At 36.5% G+C, this 20,858-nt stretch overlaps 1 protein-coding gene across 2 annotated transcripts; it reads left to right on the top strand.

Moving 5' to 3' along the window:
* The first annotated feature begins 165 nt into the window (after positions 1 to 165).
* atp6v0a2a (ATPase H+ transporting V0 subunit a2a) lies at positions 166 to 20,858 on the top strand. 2 transcript variants are annotated; one of them, XM_028463203.1, is made up of 20 exons: positions 166 to 768; positions 3,038 to 3,116; positions 3,280 to 3,377; positions 5,403 to 5,540; positions 5,856 to 5,932; positions 6,026 to 6,152; positions 6,746 to 6,828; positions 6,927 to 7,020; positions 7,121 to 7,333; positions 9,348 to 9,498; positions 9,599 to 9,738; positions 9,806 to 9,963; positions 12,978 to 13,068; positions 13,143 to 13,261; positions 14,434 to 14,644; positions 15,466 to 15,585; positions 15,661 to 15,777; positions 17,332 to 17,449; positions 18,085 to 18,256; positions 19,989 to 20,858. In XM_028463203.1, the coding sequence occupies exons 1-20, from the start codon at positions 658 to 660 to the stop codon at positions 20,089 to 20,091; spliced, it is 2,520 nt and encodes an 839-aa protein (XP_028319004.1). In that variant the 5' UTR covers positions 166 to 657; the 3' UTR covers positions 20,092 to 20,858. The 2 variants fall into 2 exon arrangements, with proteins under 2 accessions (XP_028319004.1, XP_028319003.1); XM_028463202.1 differs by having other exon boundaries at positions 5,835 to 5,932; positions 19,989 to 20,856.

The raw sequence follows: 20,858 nt of genomic DNA, 5'->3' as shown, positions 1-20,858 counted from the left end.
GATTGAATAATAAAGACACAAATCTACCTCCATTCATATTACCTAAAGTAGCATTGAGTCGTCAAAAGTAAGATAAGTCAAATATTCCAAGTCTTTCTAAAAAATAATCATATAAGAGGGGGGGTAATGCGGTTAAGTAGATACCACTAAATCTGGCAACCCAGGCGCAAAGCTGTGGCAGTCGCCGGGCGACGTAGTTGGAATAAAAAGGCCGTCGCCTATTTCTGACTGTGGCTTATTTTTAACGTGCACGGCCGCGTGTCGTCCTGTGCATGTTGGTCTGAACCTTCACGTGTCTGCTGTGCTGTTACTGCTGCTGTTTGTCTCTGGGCGGTGTTTGGCTGTGAAAAATGACGCGTTTCTCCGACAGAAATCCGTGCGCACGGTGCAGGAGAGGAGAGGAGAGGCTGCTGCTGCTGCCTTTGTTTTTATGCTAATGCTTTAGACATCCGACAGATTGGGAAACGAACCATCAACATCCAACATGAGGACGAGGAGTGAGGACTGAGGGCTGATATATCTGATTGAAGGCGGTCATGTCCGCCGGTGGCCTGTGCTGCTGAGCGGCCCTTTGTGCAGGTGCAGGGACGCAATACACGGCTGGAAGAGGACTCCAGTCCGTCTGTGGCTGTCTGTGATTGTCTGTCAGTTGTAAAGATGGTGTTTCGTAGTGAGGAGATGTGCTTGGCACAGTTGTTCCTCCAGTCCGGCTCTGAATATGACTGCATCAGCGAACTGGGAGAACTGGGGCTGGTCGAGTTTCGAGATGTAAGTAAAGAGTTAAAGATGATGCTGAAGCAACAAATGCGCTTTTTGAATTATTATGCATGAATCAATTTACTTTGATCCTGGAAGACTGCAATACTGCAAAGTAGGAGTTCCCAACCTTGGGGTCCGGATCCCATTTGGGGTCACCAGATGCCTTTAAGAATTTAAGAATTTTTTTGAACAATTTGAGCCAATTTTTGCTTATTTTTACTCTTTTTCTGCAACTACACCAAACTTGCCATATTCTAACCCAGTGATTCCCAAACTTTTTGTACCCAAGGTACACCAAAGGACAAGTAATAAACTAATGGCACACCTATTGTGCCAAATAGCCTTTATAACACGTGTTATCATTCATATCATGTAGAATATCTGTAAATGTGCATAATTATTAACTAATGCCAAATGAAATGTGACAAAGACAACTATATTACTCATAAAATATTTATTATTGAAATATTTCAAACAAAATGTAGGTGTAGGGTTTGCCTCTGTATTATGAATTGAGTGCATACAAAGTAGTAAATTGAAAAATAATTATTTTTGTGTAGTTGTATATTGCAATAAATGTATGGTTGTCACAAAATCCCCCGGCACACTCGGTTTGGGAACCACTGTTCTAACCATATGCATGGGTCTTGATAAAAGATATAATTAAATACAGGCAGTGGCTAACCGTATGGTTGCCGTATCAATATGCGGCCAGTTTAAGTCTCGTGATAGGTCGGTCATTGGCCAGTTTAGGTTGCGTGACTAAGACTAAACCTTACCCTAACCCTAAAAATTGTTGCGTTATTGGATTATAACCTAACCCTACACCTAAGACGCTACGTACTTGTACTTCGGTAACCGTACCAATAGCACCAGGGATTGTCCGTACGGCAACCGTACAAATAGACACTTTCTTAAATATATAGACCGTCTCGAGAGTTGCGCTAACCACAATGTGTGTAACATATACAAGAATGCAAAAATGAATAGTAACCTAACATACCATAATTAATAATGTTGACTGTAAAAAATATTGCGTCGTGGTGCCGTTTAATGTTGTAAATTCATGATTAAACCAGGCCAGCAGCCGCTTTCTGCTTCATTTTTGCTACAGTACCATACATGAACTGCTGGGCGCAGTGTCGCTTCACCATTTACATTGTAAAGAAGAATTGCATAACAGTAGAAGAACCAACCTAAAGTCTCAAAGGTTTGGGATCTTTTGACTGAAAACTTATTCTAGTATTTTTAAAAGAACAACAAATGAATGAATACATATTTTGTACAGTCACTGTGTTATATAGCACTTACAGTATTTGTATAATGTACATTATAAAAACTATAATTAAAGCTTTTGACCACGAGCCGCCCCCACCCCCCCCCCCACCACAAACTCTGCGTATTAATTGGAACCTATTTTCATTAATTTATCTTGACATATTTTTGCTACATTACTCCCATTTCTGCCACTTCATCAAAGTTCAATGTCTTTTCTGCAAACCATTTCCACAATGCATATGTTGACCCATTATTGCCATTTTTAGCCTTTTTTGACCATATTTCATGCTTTATTTTTGCCAATTTAACCACATTCTTGATGTGACATGCCCAATATTTGCCAGTTTAAATTAATTGTTCCTACTTTTAAGCCAATATTGACACTTTCAACCCTTTTTTTTTTACCACTTTTTCTGTTTGTTTTGGCCACTCTAATTTGCAACTTTAAAATACCATTTCACACTGCCTTTTCCACCATTTTTGGTCACTTTCAACCCATTTTATTTCTGATTAAAACAAGGATTTACGTCTTTACAATGACTAAATACTATGGCGCAAATAATAATAAACTTCCTGGGTAACGGTGGATATTTTTCAGATTAATAAATAAATGTGGTGATCACAGATGCATATAACAATGGACCATCATTTTGCTGACTTTATGGATGGGCCCCAAAATGCCCAATCTTCCCTTTATTCCCCCTCATAGATGACCCTGTCACCACATGACTGTTCTTCAATGTTCATGTCTGTCACCTTCAGATACAGTGGGGGTCCCCGGTCTCTGGCACCTTTATTTTGGGGGTCACGTGCAGAAAAGGTAGCTTTCTGCAGAGGTATAAGTCATCAGATTCAGGGAATTTGAAACCGGGAGACATCTAAACCCTACAGGATTGTGGCCCTCAAATACCCTGAGTTAGAATTAAGGCTCAAATATATTGATAATGTTTTATTTGACGTTGCAGCCCCCGTTTGACTTGTGATGCTCCTCTTGTTTCAGCTCAACCCAAGTGTCAGCTCATTCCAACGGCGCTTTGTCAGCGAAATCAAGAGATGTGAAGAGATGGAGAGGATTCTGGGTAAACATGCACGTGCACATGCACCTTGTGCCACACTTCTGTAGCCTACTGTCGATCAATATCCTTGTAAATTGATCCCCAGGGATTTTACTGTTCACAGCTTGCTCTGATTGTTGGGTGCTACTTGCTGCTGAGCAAACAGTCAGCTAATTTCTCCCCTCAGGATATCTTTTGAGAGAGATCCAGAAGGCTAATATCGCCATTCCAGAGGAAGCTGAGAGTCCAGTCGCTCCTCCTCCGAGACAAGTTCTCGAGATAATGGTGAGTGTGGGAAAAGCACTTAATTTTTTATGATAATGGGCAAAAAACATACATTCCCAGTACTCTGATGGCCCTAAACCACCAATACGGAGATTTAAAAGTTGTGTTTTGAAGTTGTTCAAACCTGAGATTAGTCAGAGAGCGTTAAAGGAAATGTTTTTAATTATTTGATAATATTATAATCAACGTCCAGCCACTAAGAGCCAGGAAACAGCCTAGATTTGTAGGACTCAGCATTTTATCCAGCTGTTGTTATCTCATCCGACAATGAAAACACATTGTAACAGGGAAACAGGATTTGGGTTTAAATTTAATTAAATTATTGTTATTAATATTATTTAAAGACAATTGACAATTATTGATTAATGTCAATGTATATCGATCACTAATGTTACCCTGCAGTACAGATTAGAGAAATCATGTTTTTAGTCCATTATGTTGCTTAACTCGCATAGATAGAAAGTCATGTGCACATTTCTCTGTAGTCACAGTGACATAAGGAGACAATTATGGCATTTTATTGTTTGCTGACCTTTTATAAATCCCATCTTCAAATCACCTCAATCAGAATAAATATGTAAAATAGGCAAATAAAAGAAAACAAATTGGTGAAAAGATAAATAAATGCTAAGGGTGGGGAAAAAATATACATTTATGTTATATTGTGATTTTTTTTGTGTGTGTGTGACAAAATTAGAAATTGATATTTTTCCCCAGAAAGTATATATACAGTATATTTTTAAAGATTTCTTTTTTTTTTTTACGTCTGTATATGTGTTCATGGGTTAACACTATGTAGTGTAGTGCACTTCCATGTGCAGTATAATATATATATATATATATATCAGAGTAACTGACTGACTAGTGATGTGCATTGTTTTCTAGAACCATGACTTACATATTGTTTCAAGAAGTGTATAATTATAACAAGAATACAATTTATTTATACAGTAAACGCTTTTCAAAAACTCAAAAGACAATTTATATTTGTTAAAACAAAAAGAACAACACAAAGATTATGATTATTTTAAACATTACCAGTTTGTTGAATTTTATTATTATTGTAACAGGTGTCGCAAATTAATTAGTAACTTTACCTTTTGAGGTGAATATATAATGTACACTTTCTAGTAGGGCTGGGCAAAAAAAAACGATTTCATTGATTTATCAAATTTGTAGATAAAAATGATTTTTATTTTGCAAATTTGAGTTTAAAAAAAAATATATATATATTTTTAATTTTAATTTTTTTTCCCACCGCAGTTTTTTTGGATTCTTTTGCGTTCCGTCCTTGTGGGTTACCATAGCACGATGTGAGCCCGCCCCCTCTTTGTTTACATTTGTTTACCCTTTGAGTTTACTATATGTGTGTCATAGGCATGTTTAATGTCTGCAGTCATTTTTAAGTGCATTGAAAAAAAAAAGAATCTAGAATCGAAACTCGAATTTTTCTTTAAAAAATCAGAGATTTGTTTTTTAGGCAAAATCACCCAGCCCTACTTTCTAGCGTTGGAAGTTAATTGAAGTGAGTAAGTAAGTAAAATGTATTTATATAGCGCTTTTCACAGACCAGGGTCACAAAGTGCTTCACATTTAACAGTTAAACAACAATAACAATAACAGAATACAACATGCCAGTACAGTGCAATGTCAGTAGAATGTAAAAAATAAAACATACAAAGCCTACACTGGACACATACACAAGTGTGGCTAGAAAGCCTCCCTAAAAAAGTGTCTTTAGTTGATTTTTAAAATCATCCAGAGTCTAGCATGCGCAGAGTGTGTGGAAGATCGTTCCGTGGGCGAGGAGCTACCACCTTAAACGATCGATCTCCTCGGGTTTTAAAGCGAGTGCGAGGAACCATCAACAGGTTCTGAGAAGAAGACCTCAAGCTCCTATTAGAAACATAGGGCTGGATCAGGCCCTTAATGTGTTCAGGCGCCTGACCACGAAGAGCCCTGAACGTCAGTACCAGGACGTGTTAGTGCTGCTGAGTTAAAGTTAGTGTTTCCTGTGATGACCAGGAACAGCTTCAGAGGCTGGAGATGGAGCTCAGCGAGGTGGCTAAAAACAAAGAGAAGCTTCAGAGGAACCTCCTGGAGCTCATTGAGTACACACACATGCTGAAGATCACACGCACCTTCATCCACAGCCGCTCCAGAGTAAGTGTTTCATTTCTCTCTCTCAACTGTCGTGCGTCATGTTTTCTCCTCCCACTCTGTTTGCATTCCCTCGTCTCCTCCCGCCAGCAGCAACATCTTGTTTATTTGTTACTAACGTGTTTTACATTCCTCGATTTATTTATTGGCACGCCCACGATGCAGAATTTACAAGCAGTGCTTGACTCAGCTTGGCTGCAACTGCACTGTAACAACAACTGTGTTTATGTGTGTGTGACAGACTGATGAGATGAATGTATGTTGTCATAAATGAAACCTGCTCCTTTTTATAACTAGCATGAGGCTCTTGGTCCCCAGTATGAAGAATTTCCCACCATGGAGACAGATTTGGCTGGAGGATGCACTGGGATGCAAAGACTTGGAGCTAAACTGGGGTAAAGCTGCATTTCACAAAGTATATACAATACAGGATGTTACAATCAATCAATAATCAATATCATTCATGATGGTGCCTCTCCTGGGTGCAGGTTTATCTCAGGTCTGATCGAGCGGGTGAAGGTGGAGGCTTTTGAACGCATGTTATGGAGAATCTGTAAAGGTTACACTATTCTAAGCTACGCTGAAGTTGATGAAATGCTTGCTGATGTCGACACTGTGAGTCATATTTTGTTTTGTTTTTTATTTCATGGAATTAAATCAACTAGTACAGTGCCCGTCGAAAGTATATATATATATATATATATATATATATATATATATATATATATATATATATATATATATATATATATATATATATATATATATACTGTATATAAATAAAATTTTGCCACCACATGATAAGAAAGATAAAATATTAGATAAAAATCAAATAAAACAAAGTGAAATTAAAACCATCAGCCAAAAAAGAGAAATTAAATAGGTTTTTTTTTGCTTTGTCCAAAATACTGTTAATATTTTAAAATTAACATTGAAAAAAAAAATGTATCATTGTTATTGTAATTTCTATTTTCATTAACTGGTTATCATGGACATTTATTTTGTGTAGCATATTTTTACTGTACTCCTTGATCCCTGAGACTGACTCAGCAAAATTGAACCCAGGTTTAGAACCACTGTCCTACAGTTTAGATAGAATGCTAATCTGTGCAGCGTGTTCCCTGCTGTGTGCCCTCAGTAGTTTAAAGGTGACAGTGACCCACCGCTCTTGCTGATATATTCTAATTGTACTGTATCTTCATTTTCAGGCGGATTTAAGCAACAGTGTAGTGTTCCTCATCTCTTTCTGGGGAGACCAGATTGGTCAGAAAGTCCAAAAAATCTGCGATTGGTAAGACTATTCAAAAGTTTACCCTTCACTTTCTGCCCTGTTGTTGTCATCTTTTTCTATTATTGTACAGAATAGCATCTGTTTTTGTTTTCCCCCAGTTACCACTGCCACCTTTATCCACACCCTGAGAATGATGAGGAAAGAGCCGACGTGTTGGACAGTTTAAGGACCCGCATCCAAGACCTCAACAATGTAGGACTGTTTTTTTTAATTTAAAAAAATTTTTTTTTAGCTTAGAACAAAATCTTTAAATCAGTTTGTGTGTTTGTCTGGACTTTCCTCCTTCCTGAAGGTGCTCCACCGCACTGAGGAATACCTGAGGCAGGTCCTTCAAAAGGCCTCGGAGTCCGCCTACACCTGGGTGGTGAAGGTGAAGAAGATGAAGGCCATCTATCACATCCTGAACCTCTGCAGCTTTGACGTCACCAACAAGTGTTTGATCGCTGAGGTGTGGTGTCCAGTCAGTGACCTGGCCAACCTGAGGGGGGCGCTGGAGGAAGGCGCCGTGAGTGCAAACTGTATTTTCCACCATTACTCAGCACATTTTGGTAGAAGCATTTTTAAACGATGCTCTTTGACTATTAAAGAATACTTTTACCTACATACCTCACGTTCTATCTGACTAACAGTTCAAATTTAAATTGTAGTTGTTTATATTATGAAAGATTATTCCACTCAGGGATGTCCCGATACAACTTTTTCATTTCCGATATGATACCGATATTGCAGCTTTGCTTATCGGCCGATACCGATATTGATCCGATATCTGCATGAATCATACATACTTTTTTTTTTTTTTTGCTTTAATAAAGAAATGACTTATTTTGTAGTGTGGAATGTTAAAAAAGGTTTGATCAAGTGATGTCACTCAAACAGAGAACAATAGTAAGCAATAGTAGGTATGAGAAAAACTGACACATTTATTATTAACCTATTTGTTACATAAATTTCATTGAATAAAATAAATAAATGAATTGGGGAAAAAATTTAAATATCGGAGAATCCGGAAATTTGAATCCGATATCCGATATTTGTTTTCAGGCTAATTATGGACCGATATCGATATCGGATCGGGATACCCCTAATTCCACTATGTGCTGGAATAAACTGTATTTAGCTGTATTTGCCATTAAACATATCTCTTGTTTCATTATTTAGTCGTTTATTTTCCTATAGACTCATTGTAGCTCTGGTTTGGATGCTGTGTACTTTCTATTCTATGTAGTTAAACCACAGTTGCACAGTGACCAAACTGGGTTAAACATGAACCATAATGGGAGTAAACTTTGTATGTTTTTTCCATACCGGTTCCTTTTTCATTTGTTGGCACGCCTAAAGACCCATAAATGGTTCCTATAGCTGTTGTCAGGTTAATGAAGACCTGAATGTATAAATATCTAAAAAGTAAACAAAACTCCATCTTATTGTGATGATTTTTTTTGGGGGGGAGGAAATTTGCTTTCAATTTAAAAAAAAATCTTGATTCATTTAGATTTAAATTTTGTTTCATCAAATGAAAGTAAAATGACTTATTTTCTAAAGCACAGTGGTTTTAAACTCATTTTAGCTCAAAGGCAACACACACACACTTCTCCATTTGATCCCAGACAGTCCTCACCAGTAAAATCATTGCAATACATTTATTGAAACCTATTATGACTGATATGAGATTATTTTATAAATATAAGTGCACATTACAACTTAGGGATCATAGATCTTTATTAAATGCGCAAAACATAAAATCACATGCATCTGGGTCTGAGCAGTCTGGTATTTTACTTGGTTAAACACGATGTAATATTCAATAAATTATTTCTTTATTGGCAAACCACATATTTTATCTGTAATTCTTAGTGAACAATTTAGAAACTGTACTTACTAGGGCTGGGCAATTTTGCCTAAAAAAAAAATCTCAGATTTCTTAAAGAAAAATTCGAGTTTCGATTCGATTTATTTTTTTCCAATGCACTTAAAATGACTGCAGACATCAGATATTTTGTCAAAAGTGCAACTTTATCGCTGTGATTGTCCTCAAGAGTTAAAATGCATAAAACAATCCCAAATTAAAAAGTAAATGAGGCTCTGTTATTCAACAATTATAAGCTTTAACCCAGGTTTAAGCAAAAGTGTAACAGCAGTAGCTTAAATTTTCTGACTAAGAAACCAAATATTTTTGAACATATAACATTACAATTAAAAAAGATAATTAACTCTTCCCTTAGCATCTCAGCATAGTGCGTATAAAAAGTCAGAAAAAACTGGTGGGAAAAAATAACAATAATTTTAATGATTAAAAAAAAAAAAAAAACTTGAATTTGCAAAACAAAAATCATTTTTATCTACAAATTCGATATATCGATTAAATCAATTTTTTTTGCCCAGCCCTAGTACTTATTTTTATTTGATAATTACACCATGTGTTTTCTTATGTAATGGTCGTATTGAACACCCTGGTATGCTAGTTTTGTCCCGCAGCCTGTATGTTTAACATAATAACTATTTGTGTTTTTTTCCATTAGCGTAAAGGTGATGCCACCGTCCCATCGTTTGTGAACCGCATCCCCAGCACTGACACTCCACCAACCTTACTGAGATCCAATAAGTTCACGTCTGGGTTTCAGAGCATTGTGGAAGCGTATGGGGTGGGGGATTACCGCGAGGTTAGCCCAGGTAACAACTCCTGCTGCTACAATCAGTTGTGACCATTTGTTTCATCTTTGCCTTGCATAAATTCTAAATTCAAGCACTTGTGGTATTTCCTTACTGACAGCCCCTTACACCATCATCACCTTCCCCTTTCTGTTCGCCGTGATGTTTGGGGACCTCGGCCACGGCGTGATAATGACTCTCTTTGCTTTGTGGATGGTGCTGAGGGAAAAGAAGCAGAAGAAGAAATGCTCCAGTAATGAGGTGGGCTGAAGTGGTTTTTAATGTGTGAATTAGCTGTGGCTAATACTCTTAACTCTGCCGCACTCAGATTTTGACCACGTTTTTCAACGGTCGTTACATCATCTTGATGATGGGACTTTTTTCCATCTACACTGGACTTATTTACAACGACTGCTTCTCCAAGTCTCTCAATATATTTGGCTCGGCCTGGAGTGTGAAGGCAATGTTCTCAAGTCAGCAATGGACGTGAGTTATCAGTTTGGACACACGCAAACACACACACACACACACACACACACACACACACATACACTCGACTCTTTTCAAATGAACATACTTTCATATATACATAACCTCAAAAAGGAGTGGGAGGAAGTAAACTTATAAGTTCCCACCCTTTGTAATTGTCATAATTCATATCAGTGGTTGTTTCCTTTCACAAAACAGTTAACGTAACAGATAAACAGTTTACATGCAAGAAACATACATATGCATATACACATAATTACATACACACATATAAATATACAAAAAGATATGTTACCAACAATGGAAAGTACTTTAGTAGATCACAATCTATTGTCAAGCACTGATATGTAACAGTTTTATTTTTTATATATATATATTCCTGTCATTCTTATACGTATACTAAGAACACCTCCTACATTGTTCACCCGGATGCGCCTTTTACCTTTATAGTCTATATATATATATATATATATATTTATTTATTTATTTTTAGTCACAAAAATCACCGCTATTGTTATAGTTCAGCGTCTTCAACCACAACGATCTTTTTACCACTGTTATTGCCTTTTATTATTATTAATAGACTTAAAATCAAAGCAGGAAAAAAACATCAGGCAAGCAGCATTTTTCTGTTTTAAAATGAAATCTTGTTCTGTTTGTGAGATATTTGGTTATTTAAGGGAGACTCGGACGAGAGCTTCATGTTTTAAGCTCACCACACAGAGTGGACCCACAGACGGGGGTGGACTTTTACTCTCGGACAAAAAAAGTCATATTACTGATGAGCTGATGAATTGAAACATTATTAGTACATAAATACAAGAATGGATGTTACGAAAAGCACACGCAATATGTGATTAAAGTAACCAGAGGTGGTGTAATCAACCTACTGGTGCTCCTCGTTTCTTGTAATCAACTTCCGTGTGTGTGTTGACGGCTGCCGTTAGTGGCTAGCGGTATTATAATACGCGAAACAAATTTTTTTTTAGTGCCCTCAAAAAAGCTGTGTAATAGTTTTTGCAACAGTGTGAAATTGTAGAAGTTCTTGGATCTGAACTGAACGGTTTGAGCCACCTGATATAATGACTGAACCCATTGATCCTTCCCAGCCTGTACTCAAATTACGTGAAATAACAGAACTGAAGGTAGAAAACATCATTGATCACTTAAGAGTTCCAAAGCAAAGGATGCTTATGGGCTAGATACGCATTATCTGAAATTATGTAAAGACTCCTTAATTGCTCCAATAACATTTATGATCAATTTATCATTCAAGCAGAGAACTGTTCCATTATCCTGGAAAATGGCCTGAGTCACCCCTAATGACCCCTTTAAGTTAAATGTAGCCAACTACCAACCAATCAGTATCCTTCCAGTGGTCTTCAAGGTTGCTGAGAGGTGGGTTGCTAAGATTATAAAAGAACATCTCAATAAAGGCCACTCCTGCTTGCATCCTGTGCAATTTGGGTTCCGTACCAATCACTCTACTAAATTTGACAAAGGTTTGTTTGTAGAAAAAGTAAATTGGATAATAATGCTTGTGTTGGTGCTGTGTTTTTAGATCTAACAAAAAGCATTTGACACTGTCAATCATGACATTTCATGATCTAAGCGAACATATTTCAACTTCTGCTCAAATGCTATTCAATGGATAAAATCTTATTTGGACTCAAGGAAACAGTGTGTTAACATTAACAGTGTAAAATTGTCTTTCCTTGATGTTGCCGTTGGTGTGCCTCAAGGGTCCATACTCGGACCCTTATTATTTTCTTTGTGTAAATGACCTTCCTAATACTTGTGTTGATGTTGAATTTCAAATGTATGCTGAAGTGAAAGAAATATTCATGAGGCTTCTGCCATCCTGACCTCTGCTCTGGTCCCTGTAAATGAATGGTTTTTCAAATCCTGCCCGCGACTCAATACAAAAATAACTGTTTGTATGATGTTCACTAAACAGTCTCACGACATAAAACAATCTGGTGTAGTTTTAAGAGAAGAATTAGAAATTGTCTCGGAATAAAGACCTTGGTGTGACCCTTGATTCCACATAAAGTTTGAAAAAACATTTAAAAAGAATATCGAATACAGTCAGTTTTAATCTACAAAAGTTTAAACAAATTTGTCAATTCGTCAATTCGTGCCAAAGTGTTTTTACAGTCTATGATTTTATCGCATGTTGAATATTGTTTTACAAGTTGGTGTGAACAACCTCAAATCAATAGAATCACTCTATAAAATGCCTTAAAAGTCTCTGATAAAAAGCCAATGTCCTTCCATATTTGTAATATTTTTCAAAAACATAATATCACCATTAAGTGACTCTTATTTTACTTTTCTTGTTATCCCCTTAGGTTTGGACTCCGTGTGTCCGTCTGTCCAAGTTAAAGGGGACAGATTTTCTCAGAAACTGTTTAAGATAGGATAACCAAATTCAATGTGTGGCTTCAGGGTATCAGTGCCTTGATGGAGTTCGAAAATGAGAAGTGTGCAATTATTGTTTCCGGAGTTATTGCCTTTGTTCTGTTTTTTTTTTTTTTGGCGGGAGATGTTGATGACTATGTCTTATTAATCATTTCTGTTACATTGTTTGTTGTATTTTCTAATAAACACATGAATAAAATAAAGAAAATCTATTGTTTCTCACACCAGCCTCACAGTCTATAGTCAGTCACCAATTTATTTGGATATTATTTGGACCGTAACACTGTTCACTCTGACAGAATGTGACGTGCTTTAGCTCCCGCTCTAATTTCCACGTAAATATTCAAATATCTCACAAACAGAACAAGATTTCACCAATAATATTTTTGATTTTATAACAGGAAAACGCTGCTTTTCTGGTTTTTGTGGTTTCTGTATTTCTGTTTAGGTTTTAAGTCAGCAAAACAAAATAACCACACAATTTATTTGAAACGGAATAGCCAAAGAGCAAAGGGTACACGAAACCCCTATTGATTTCCATTTTCTCTAAATCATTGTAATTCTATTATTTTTTTTTTTTTACCTTGCAGAAACAAAACACTCCAAGCCAATGTATTGCTAACTTTAGATCCCAACGTCAGTGGTGTGTTTTATGGGCCGTACCCATTCGGCATTGATCCTGTGAGTAAATAAACATAAGATAATACATGGTGTAAAGATCACGTTTTCTGAGGTATTCAATTTTTTGTTATCAGATCTGGAACCTGGCAGTGAACCGTCTGTCTTTCCTAAACTCTTACAAGATGAAAATGTCAGTGATTATTGGGGTGATTCACATGACATTTGGAGTGGTGCTCAGCGTCTTCAACCACATGTAAGTAATCCTGTGTTGATGAGTGTTTTTCCTGAATAAATGAAATAAATTTAAAAAAAAAACATTTTAATTCCAGCCAATGAGAATGTGTGTGTGTGTGTGTGTGTGTGTGATAGAAAGGAGTGAAATTAATCATTTAAAGTCAAAGTTTTAAACATCACTGCTAAAAATAAAGCCCTTTTTATGTTTATTTTCTTTCATTTTGTTATTTAGAATGTTTTGTAGAGTAACTCGGGTTTTTTTTTTCTCCCCTTGAAATTATTTATCCACCTCTTTGAATTTTTAGCTCACAAACTGTCTGATTTATGCAAATGCAACATTTTTAGGTCATAATCGATGCAGACGCTGGGGACGTTTGATGAAGTGTGTGCACTGCAGAACGTCTGACTGAAAAATATGAATTCAATTTAATTCAAAACAGCCTCATTGGCATAAACAAGTTTACATTGCCAAAGCAAGTGTGATGTACACACACAAAGAATGAATATTTTTTTTAAAAAGCAACATTTGTGTTGTGCAAAATAATAATATAAAATGTCAATTTTGTTCTGCATAGCAAGAGTAAAACCCTATTTTTTTATATACGTGTTAGAAAAGGGGAAAATGTTATGTACAGAGTTTTACATACATATATGCATACATGTTCACAAACACATACATATGTATATATACATACATGCATGAGCAGAATATTTATATATACATAAATGTAGTGAGACTATAGGGTCTATATTATATATTAAATATGTCGTCATAAAGTCCCAAAATAAAAAATAAAAAACATTTTAATTCTTTGAAAATCCAAAAATGTGCAAAAATCAATTAAAGAACTTACAGTATCTTATATATTTTATTTATTTATTCACAAACTCCAACCAAAATAATGCGACAATGTCGCAAAATAAAGACTTAATACTTGGTATGAAAGAACAAGGAGGGACAGGGACAAGAGACTTGTGTTCATTTGTTAAGAATCTCCTACCATTGCTTTCCAAAGCAAAGAGTTTGGAAATAAAAGCAATCCTTCAGTGATCAATCCATGTTGAGCTGTACTGTTTAATGGGCCATTGTCTATGATTTTCTTTGATTGAAATCCTATACTTTGAAAATGAATTTTCACCATCTGACATGTTCCATATTCCCCATATATGTTTTTTTCTTCTTATCCTTAGGCACTTCCGACAGAAATTTAACGTCTACCTGCTCTTTATCCCCGAGCTCCTCTTCCTGCTTTGTCTTTTTGGGTACTTGGTCTTCATGATTCTGTACAAGTGGTTGGCGTTCGGTGCACATGTGTCCAACCAGGCTCCCAGCATCCTCATCCACTTCATCAACATGTTTGTCATGCAGGGAAAAGACATGACTCCACTCTACCCAGGACAGGTACTGTACATCTCAACAGCAACATCCCTGTCAGGGGTGGACTGGGACAAAAATTCATCCCAGACATTTTCTGTCCATAGCAGCCCACTATATTATCAGAGGACACAACGTAGAAGCCGTTATTAAGTTGGTAATGGTCAACTTGTGGCTTTTTATGTCTTCATTTTGATTATTATTCCCCCAGAAAAGCTTAAAAGGGGGAAACCTTTAAACCCCTTTTTTTCCTTTGGCCATTTTGCAACTTCCTCTGTCCAATTTTTGCCCCTTTTCAAAAAGTTCTGACACATTTTTCAGACTATAGCTACCCTTTGCCAATAAATACCCATTTTTTTCTATTTTTTTATCAATTTTTGAAAGTTCTTTGTGACACTTTTTGTCCTTTCTTTAATTTTTTTGGCCACTTTTCATCCAAATAAGCTAATTTTTGCCCAATAAATACCACTTGTTTTTTTTCTGCTACATTTTGCCTCTTTTTGTTAGACATTTTTTACTTTTTTTCGCTATAGTTTGGCACATTTTTACATACCACTTGGTTCTTCTTTATTTGCTCATCTTTTGGCCACTCTTGACTGCTTTTGGCCCATTTTAGTCACTTTTCACTCTTTTATTGCCACGTTTTTGCCATTTTTGGCCACCTGTGACCTTGTCGGCCTTTACTTGCACGTCCAAAAAAAAAATGTAGCGGACCGGACCGACCCACTTTGGGTCGACGGCCCACCGGAACAATATCCGGTATGCTAGATGGCCAGTCCACCCCTGATCCCTGTTCATTTTTGACTACTCAGCTGTGTTTTGAGATCGTATTTGCTCTGCTTTTCAAGACTGGGTTGCAGATCTTCCTGGTTTTGGTAGCCATGCTGTCAGTCCCAGTGTTGCTGCTGGGAAAACCCCTTTATCTCTACTGGTTGTACCGTGGAGGCAAAGGTCTGCGCAGACGCAGAGTGAGTGCAATCAAATCACTGTTTGGTCTTTATTATTGGATTGTTTGTTTATGTACAGTAAATGTTTGTCTTCAGGGTTATGAGAGAGTGAGGCGTGCAAGTGAGGATGACCACTCTGCAGCTCCTTCCTTTGAAGATGACGAAGAGGAAGATATTGATGAAGCAACCAGCAGAGACTTTCTACCGAAACAGGTCAGAGTGAACAGCATCACATTCATATTTATATTTGGATTTTACTAGATCAGAGGTGGGCAACTTTTATCGCAGCAGGGCCAAAAAAAAGTGATTTTCTGATCTGAGGGTTACATTATCAACATTCATGTCAGCATTTAGAATAATGACCAATCAGACCATTAATACATGGAACGAGAATACGTTTGTGTTGTCATTTCATGTGTTTTTGGTGTAATGTATTGTTTTGTTTGGTTTTTTTTGTGTAATTCTTTCCTCATTTTGCGCTTTCTGTTGTCGTCTCGTGTATTTTTACTGTTGTTTTGTGTGTGTTTTTGAAGCCATTTAGCATATTTTCCTCTTATTTCATTAGTTTTTTGTGTATTTGTTTTCTAAGTTCTTGTTGTCGTTTTGTAATTTTATCATTTTTCTCTCATTAGGGGTTTTTTTTGTTGCCATTGTGTGTTTTTGGAGTCATCTTCTGTATTTATGTTGTCTAGTGTATAATTCTTTTTCATTTCATTTTGTTCATTTACTTCAGGGGCTGCTCAAAATTAGAGCAACGTCCGCATGTGGCCCCCGAGCCGCTAGATGCCCGTATCTGCACTAGATTATGCTCGTTTAGCATCATGTTAGCATTTTATAACAGTTTTACTGCTGCTTATGTCCAATAATCTGAGCATTAATACAAGAAAGGACAATAAGTTTGTGTTGTCATTTCATAGTGTTTTTGGTGTTTTGTTTCATTGTTTGTGGTCATTTTGTGTATTTTTTTTTTTTCTCATTTTTTGCTTTCTGTCGTTGCCTTGTGTCGTTTTATGTGTGATTTTGAAGTGATTTAGCCTATTTTTCTCTTATTTCATTTGTTATTTTTGTTGTTGTTTTGTGTGTTATGAGCCAATTTGTGTATTTTTGTTCTAATTTTGTGATTTTGGAGACGTTTTCTGTGAATTTGTTATAATATATATATATATATATATATATATATATATATATAATTTTTTTTCTCATTAGGTGTTGGTTTTTGTTGTTGTTTCCGTTGTGTGTTTTTGAAGTCATTTTGTGTATTTATGTTGTCTGGTGTATATTTCTAGAAACTTTGTATACGTTTTTAACTCATTTTGTGCATTTACTTCAGAATTAGAGCGACCCCCTCAAAATATATCTGTTCTAGATTATGCTAGTTTCTGCTAGTTTAGCATCATGTTAGCATTTTATAACAGCACAGGTGGATGATCTTTCCTTTTCACTGCTGCTGATGTCTAATGCCAATGTTACCAAACTCATGGTGCACGGGCAAAGCTTGGCCGATCGTAGCATCCAATGCAGCCTTAGTAGAATTTTGCAGAAATTCACAGGAAAACCTTTATTTTATTTTTTAATTAATGTCTTTGACCGAATGGTTGTTTTGACTTAAGCAGTTTTTCTGTGATCTGTAATTTTTCATTTATCTCCACAAATGACAATGTACAATGTTCCACTGTCCACTTGAAATAAAACCAGGACAAATGTGGCCTCTGAACCACGTCGGAGTTTGACAATCCATTCTTATATCTCGCTTGCTTTGATTTGCAGTTTGACCTGGGTGATGTGCTTCTGCATCAGTCCATTCACACCATCGAGTACTGCCTGGGCTGCATCTCCAACACTGCTTCTTACCTGCGTCTCTGGGCTCTCAGCTTGGCTCATGCTCGTGAGTTCAGTCAGGATTAAAGCACTTCCTGTTGATGGTTCTTTTTTTGTTTTGTTTTATTTTGTATGATTTCCTACGGTGGCTGAGAAGTGCAAAACACTTTTACAGATTCCACAAAAAATGTACAATTTTGAAAACAAATACACGTAATTAGCTAAAAAAAAAAATAAATTACAACAGCAAAACACTTTTACAAATAACACAACACATTTAAAATTTTGAAAGCAAATTTAAATTTTTGTTCAAAAACAAATTTACAGTTTTGAAAACAGATAGAAAACAGATAAAAAAAAAAAAAGACAATAGCAAAACACTTACAAATGTTGAAACAGATTTATAAAGGCAACTTTACAGCTAGCCGTCTACTATCGGCGTTTTTCGAACCCTCTCTTTCCGTATGATTTTACGCAACAAATCAACAAATCACACTTCCATTGTAAATCTGTTTCAACATTTGTAAAAGTGTTTTGCTATTTGTATTTTTTTTTAACTAATTATGTAAATTTGTTTTAAAAAATGTTAATTTGTTGTGGTGTTTGTAAAAGTGTTTTGCACTTCTCAGCCACCGTCATTTCCTCATAATCTTTAACATTTGAACACCTTTCTGCATTTGCTCTGGTCGACCTTATTCTCAGAGCTTTCAGAGGTCTTGTGGTCCATGGTGATGCGCCTCGGATTCAGGGTCACCACAAAGGTTGGGGTGGTTCTTTTAGTCCCTGTGTTTGCCCTATTTGCTACGCTCACTGTCTCCATCCTGCTCATCATGGAAGGCTTGTCAGCGTTCCTCCATGCTCTGCGTCTTCACTGGTGAGTCATCACTACCTTTAACATCACTCAATGTGCTGATCTACCTGCTCTGCTCCATCATAGTGAGTTATGTCCCATAATGTTAAAGGATACATTTGCCTTTATGACCATCAAAGTAGTCCCATATAGTGCTTTACAATATCACCCACTCACACACCAATGAGCAGAGCTGCAGTGCAAGGCTAGTCCGCCACTGGGAGCAACTTAGGGTTCAGTGTCTTGCCCAAGAACACTTCAGCACACAGCAAGGTTGCTTTTGACCTATTTTAGTCACTTTTCACAATTTTCTTACCCCATTTTTGCCACTTTTGGACCATTTTTGGCCACTTGTTACCATGTCTGCCTCCACTCGCTCGTCAAAAACGGACCGGACCGGCCCACACAATGCCCTATATAGGGCCCTATAAAATGCATTTTATTTTTTTCCAAATTCCGTTTTATTTTTTTCCACTTAAATTTTTTAAATTCCGTTTTTTGGAAACATTTTTAATTTTGTAACGAAAATTTTAGTTTTTAACTCCTGTGGGGAAAGAAAATAAATACTAATAAAAAAAAGAAAAAGAAAGAAAACCTCATAATTAAACAAAAGTATATGTCAAAAATAAAGTAAGATACAATTAAAAGGTAGATATAAGTTGTAATGACATGGATTATTCTGACTGCTCCTTTTTAAATATTTGTATGTCATATAAAGATGTATGAGAACTGCATTGATGTCACCTCATTTCCTCTCGGGGATCAATGGTTTACTGAATTTCAGCGGGTTTATTGAATAAATTTTGATCAACTTAGTATAAATGAACCTAATTTAAATGATCCTATCTTCTGTAGCTCTGATGAGATGTTGTTAGAATGTAACTGTAGGAAAGCCCTGTTATATAAGTGTTTAGTTTCACTTTCAGTGATGTTGTTACTAGCCCTTTAAGAGGAACGTATTTTAGCAGAGTTCTTCCTGCTGCATGCATGAGCAGAGTGTGTTGCATGTTGACCAGCTGCAGAGCTGCATGTGTGTTTCTCTCCTGTTCCATGGAAGATGTGTGTACATGAAAAATGTAAGTAGTGGCTGATTCATGTTATAACTCATGACAATGCATCTTGGAGGATATTGAGTTATTCTTAGTTAGCCAGGCACAACAGATCGAACACTGAGCAGGTGAAGATTATTAAATTTGATCACGTTTACACGGACCGTCGCAGCGTGACATGAGAAACGGGCGGAGCTTTGCAGGCACAGCAAAGTTAAACAGGCACTGGAGGCTCTGTAGTTAGGAGTCAGTGATTATTTCTGTTGTTTTAAAAGGTGTGTTTGGTGGTTTAAGATGAGTTTATTGCCGCCAGGACAGGGGGAGGGAGGGCGGTGTACCTAATAAGCGTACCACAGAAATATTTCCCAATAAAAAAATGTGTGACAGCGTTTCATGCCGATTTTGTCCATTTCCACGTTTAACCGTTTTCATTTCTCGATTCCGTGATTCCGTTCGCAATTTCATTAATGCAGATATTAGATTTCACCTATATTCCAGATGGCCAGTCCACCCCTGTATAAACTGTGTGTCTCTAATATCTAAACCTAACATTTATATTCCCAGTGTTTATACTGAATAAAGTGGTAACAGGCAAGTGTAAGCAAAGACAATTACATGTTTATACATCTTCCCACTCCTTTCCTGTGAAAGTCTAAAACTAAAACTGAAACATCTTTTTACTCTCTTGCTTTATCGTTTGTTCCCAGGGTTGAGTTTCAGAACAAGTTCTACCACGGGACAGGCGTGAAGTTTGCGCCCTTCGACTTCTCTCTGCTGCCCTCCATTTTTGAACAAGAAGGCCTGCTATGAAAACCCACAGGCTGCAGATAAGAGAAACACAAGACTTCATCCTGGGAGGAAAACTGGAAGTAGGGAAAGGTTCACACTGTGATCACGACAAGAAAACTCAAAGACAATGAATTGAAAATCACTCTTGTAGCAAATTTTCTCACCGTGACATTTTCTAAATGTTATGAATCGTGCTGACTGCCTTACCTCTCTGCCCCAGAAAACCTCTGCATTTTCAGAGGTTCGAATTTCCTCTTCTGTTGACAATATGAATTTAATGGTGAGGAATTACTCAGCAACTCTTAATACACCTGTTGGGGGATTTGAAATATTATATTTGCATTGTGCTTTGTAAACTGACTTTGTATTCTTCACAACAAGATAATAAAATCAGATACAGTGTCGAAGTTGGTTTTAATAAAAAAATGACAATATCAACTGAACCTTTTCCAGCATCCTGATGTAGTGCCATAGAGATAAAGACAAGCCTTTTAGGAGGCCTTATGTCACAAAGCACTTTGCAAAACTGATTGTACAATTCCAGCTTTTCACTTATTGCAATGATGCCAAATGGAAAATATTTCCTGTTTGCGTAATTACTTATGATTGCATCATTAAGCTCCCTTTATGATCGATACAAAACATGAAGTACTTCTGTAAATGTTAAGAAGCCTGAGGTCTCTTATTTCACTGAGTGTTGCATTTGTTATTCATATTAATCCTGTTATTTATTTAAATTATTGTATGTACAAGAATTCAATATTTTACCATTTTGCTGTGTTCAATAA

The sequence above is a fragment of the Gouania willdenowi genome, chromosome 12, assembly GCF_900634775.1.
Source record: "Gouania willdenowi chromosome 12, fGouWil2.1, whole genome shotgun sequence".
Taxonomy (NCBI): domain Eukaryota; kingdom Metazoa; phylum Chordata; class Actinopteri; order Blenniiformes; family Gobiesocidae; genus Gouania; species Gouania willdenowi.
This window is presented reverse-complemented; position numbering and strand designations above follow the sequence as displayed.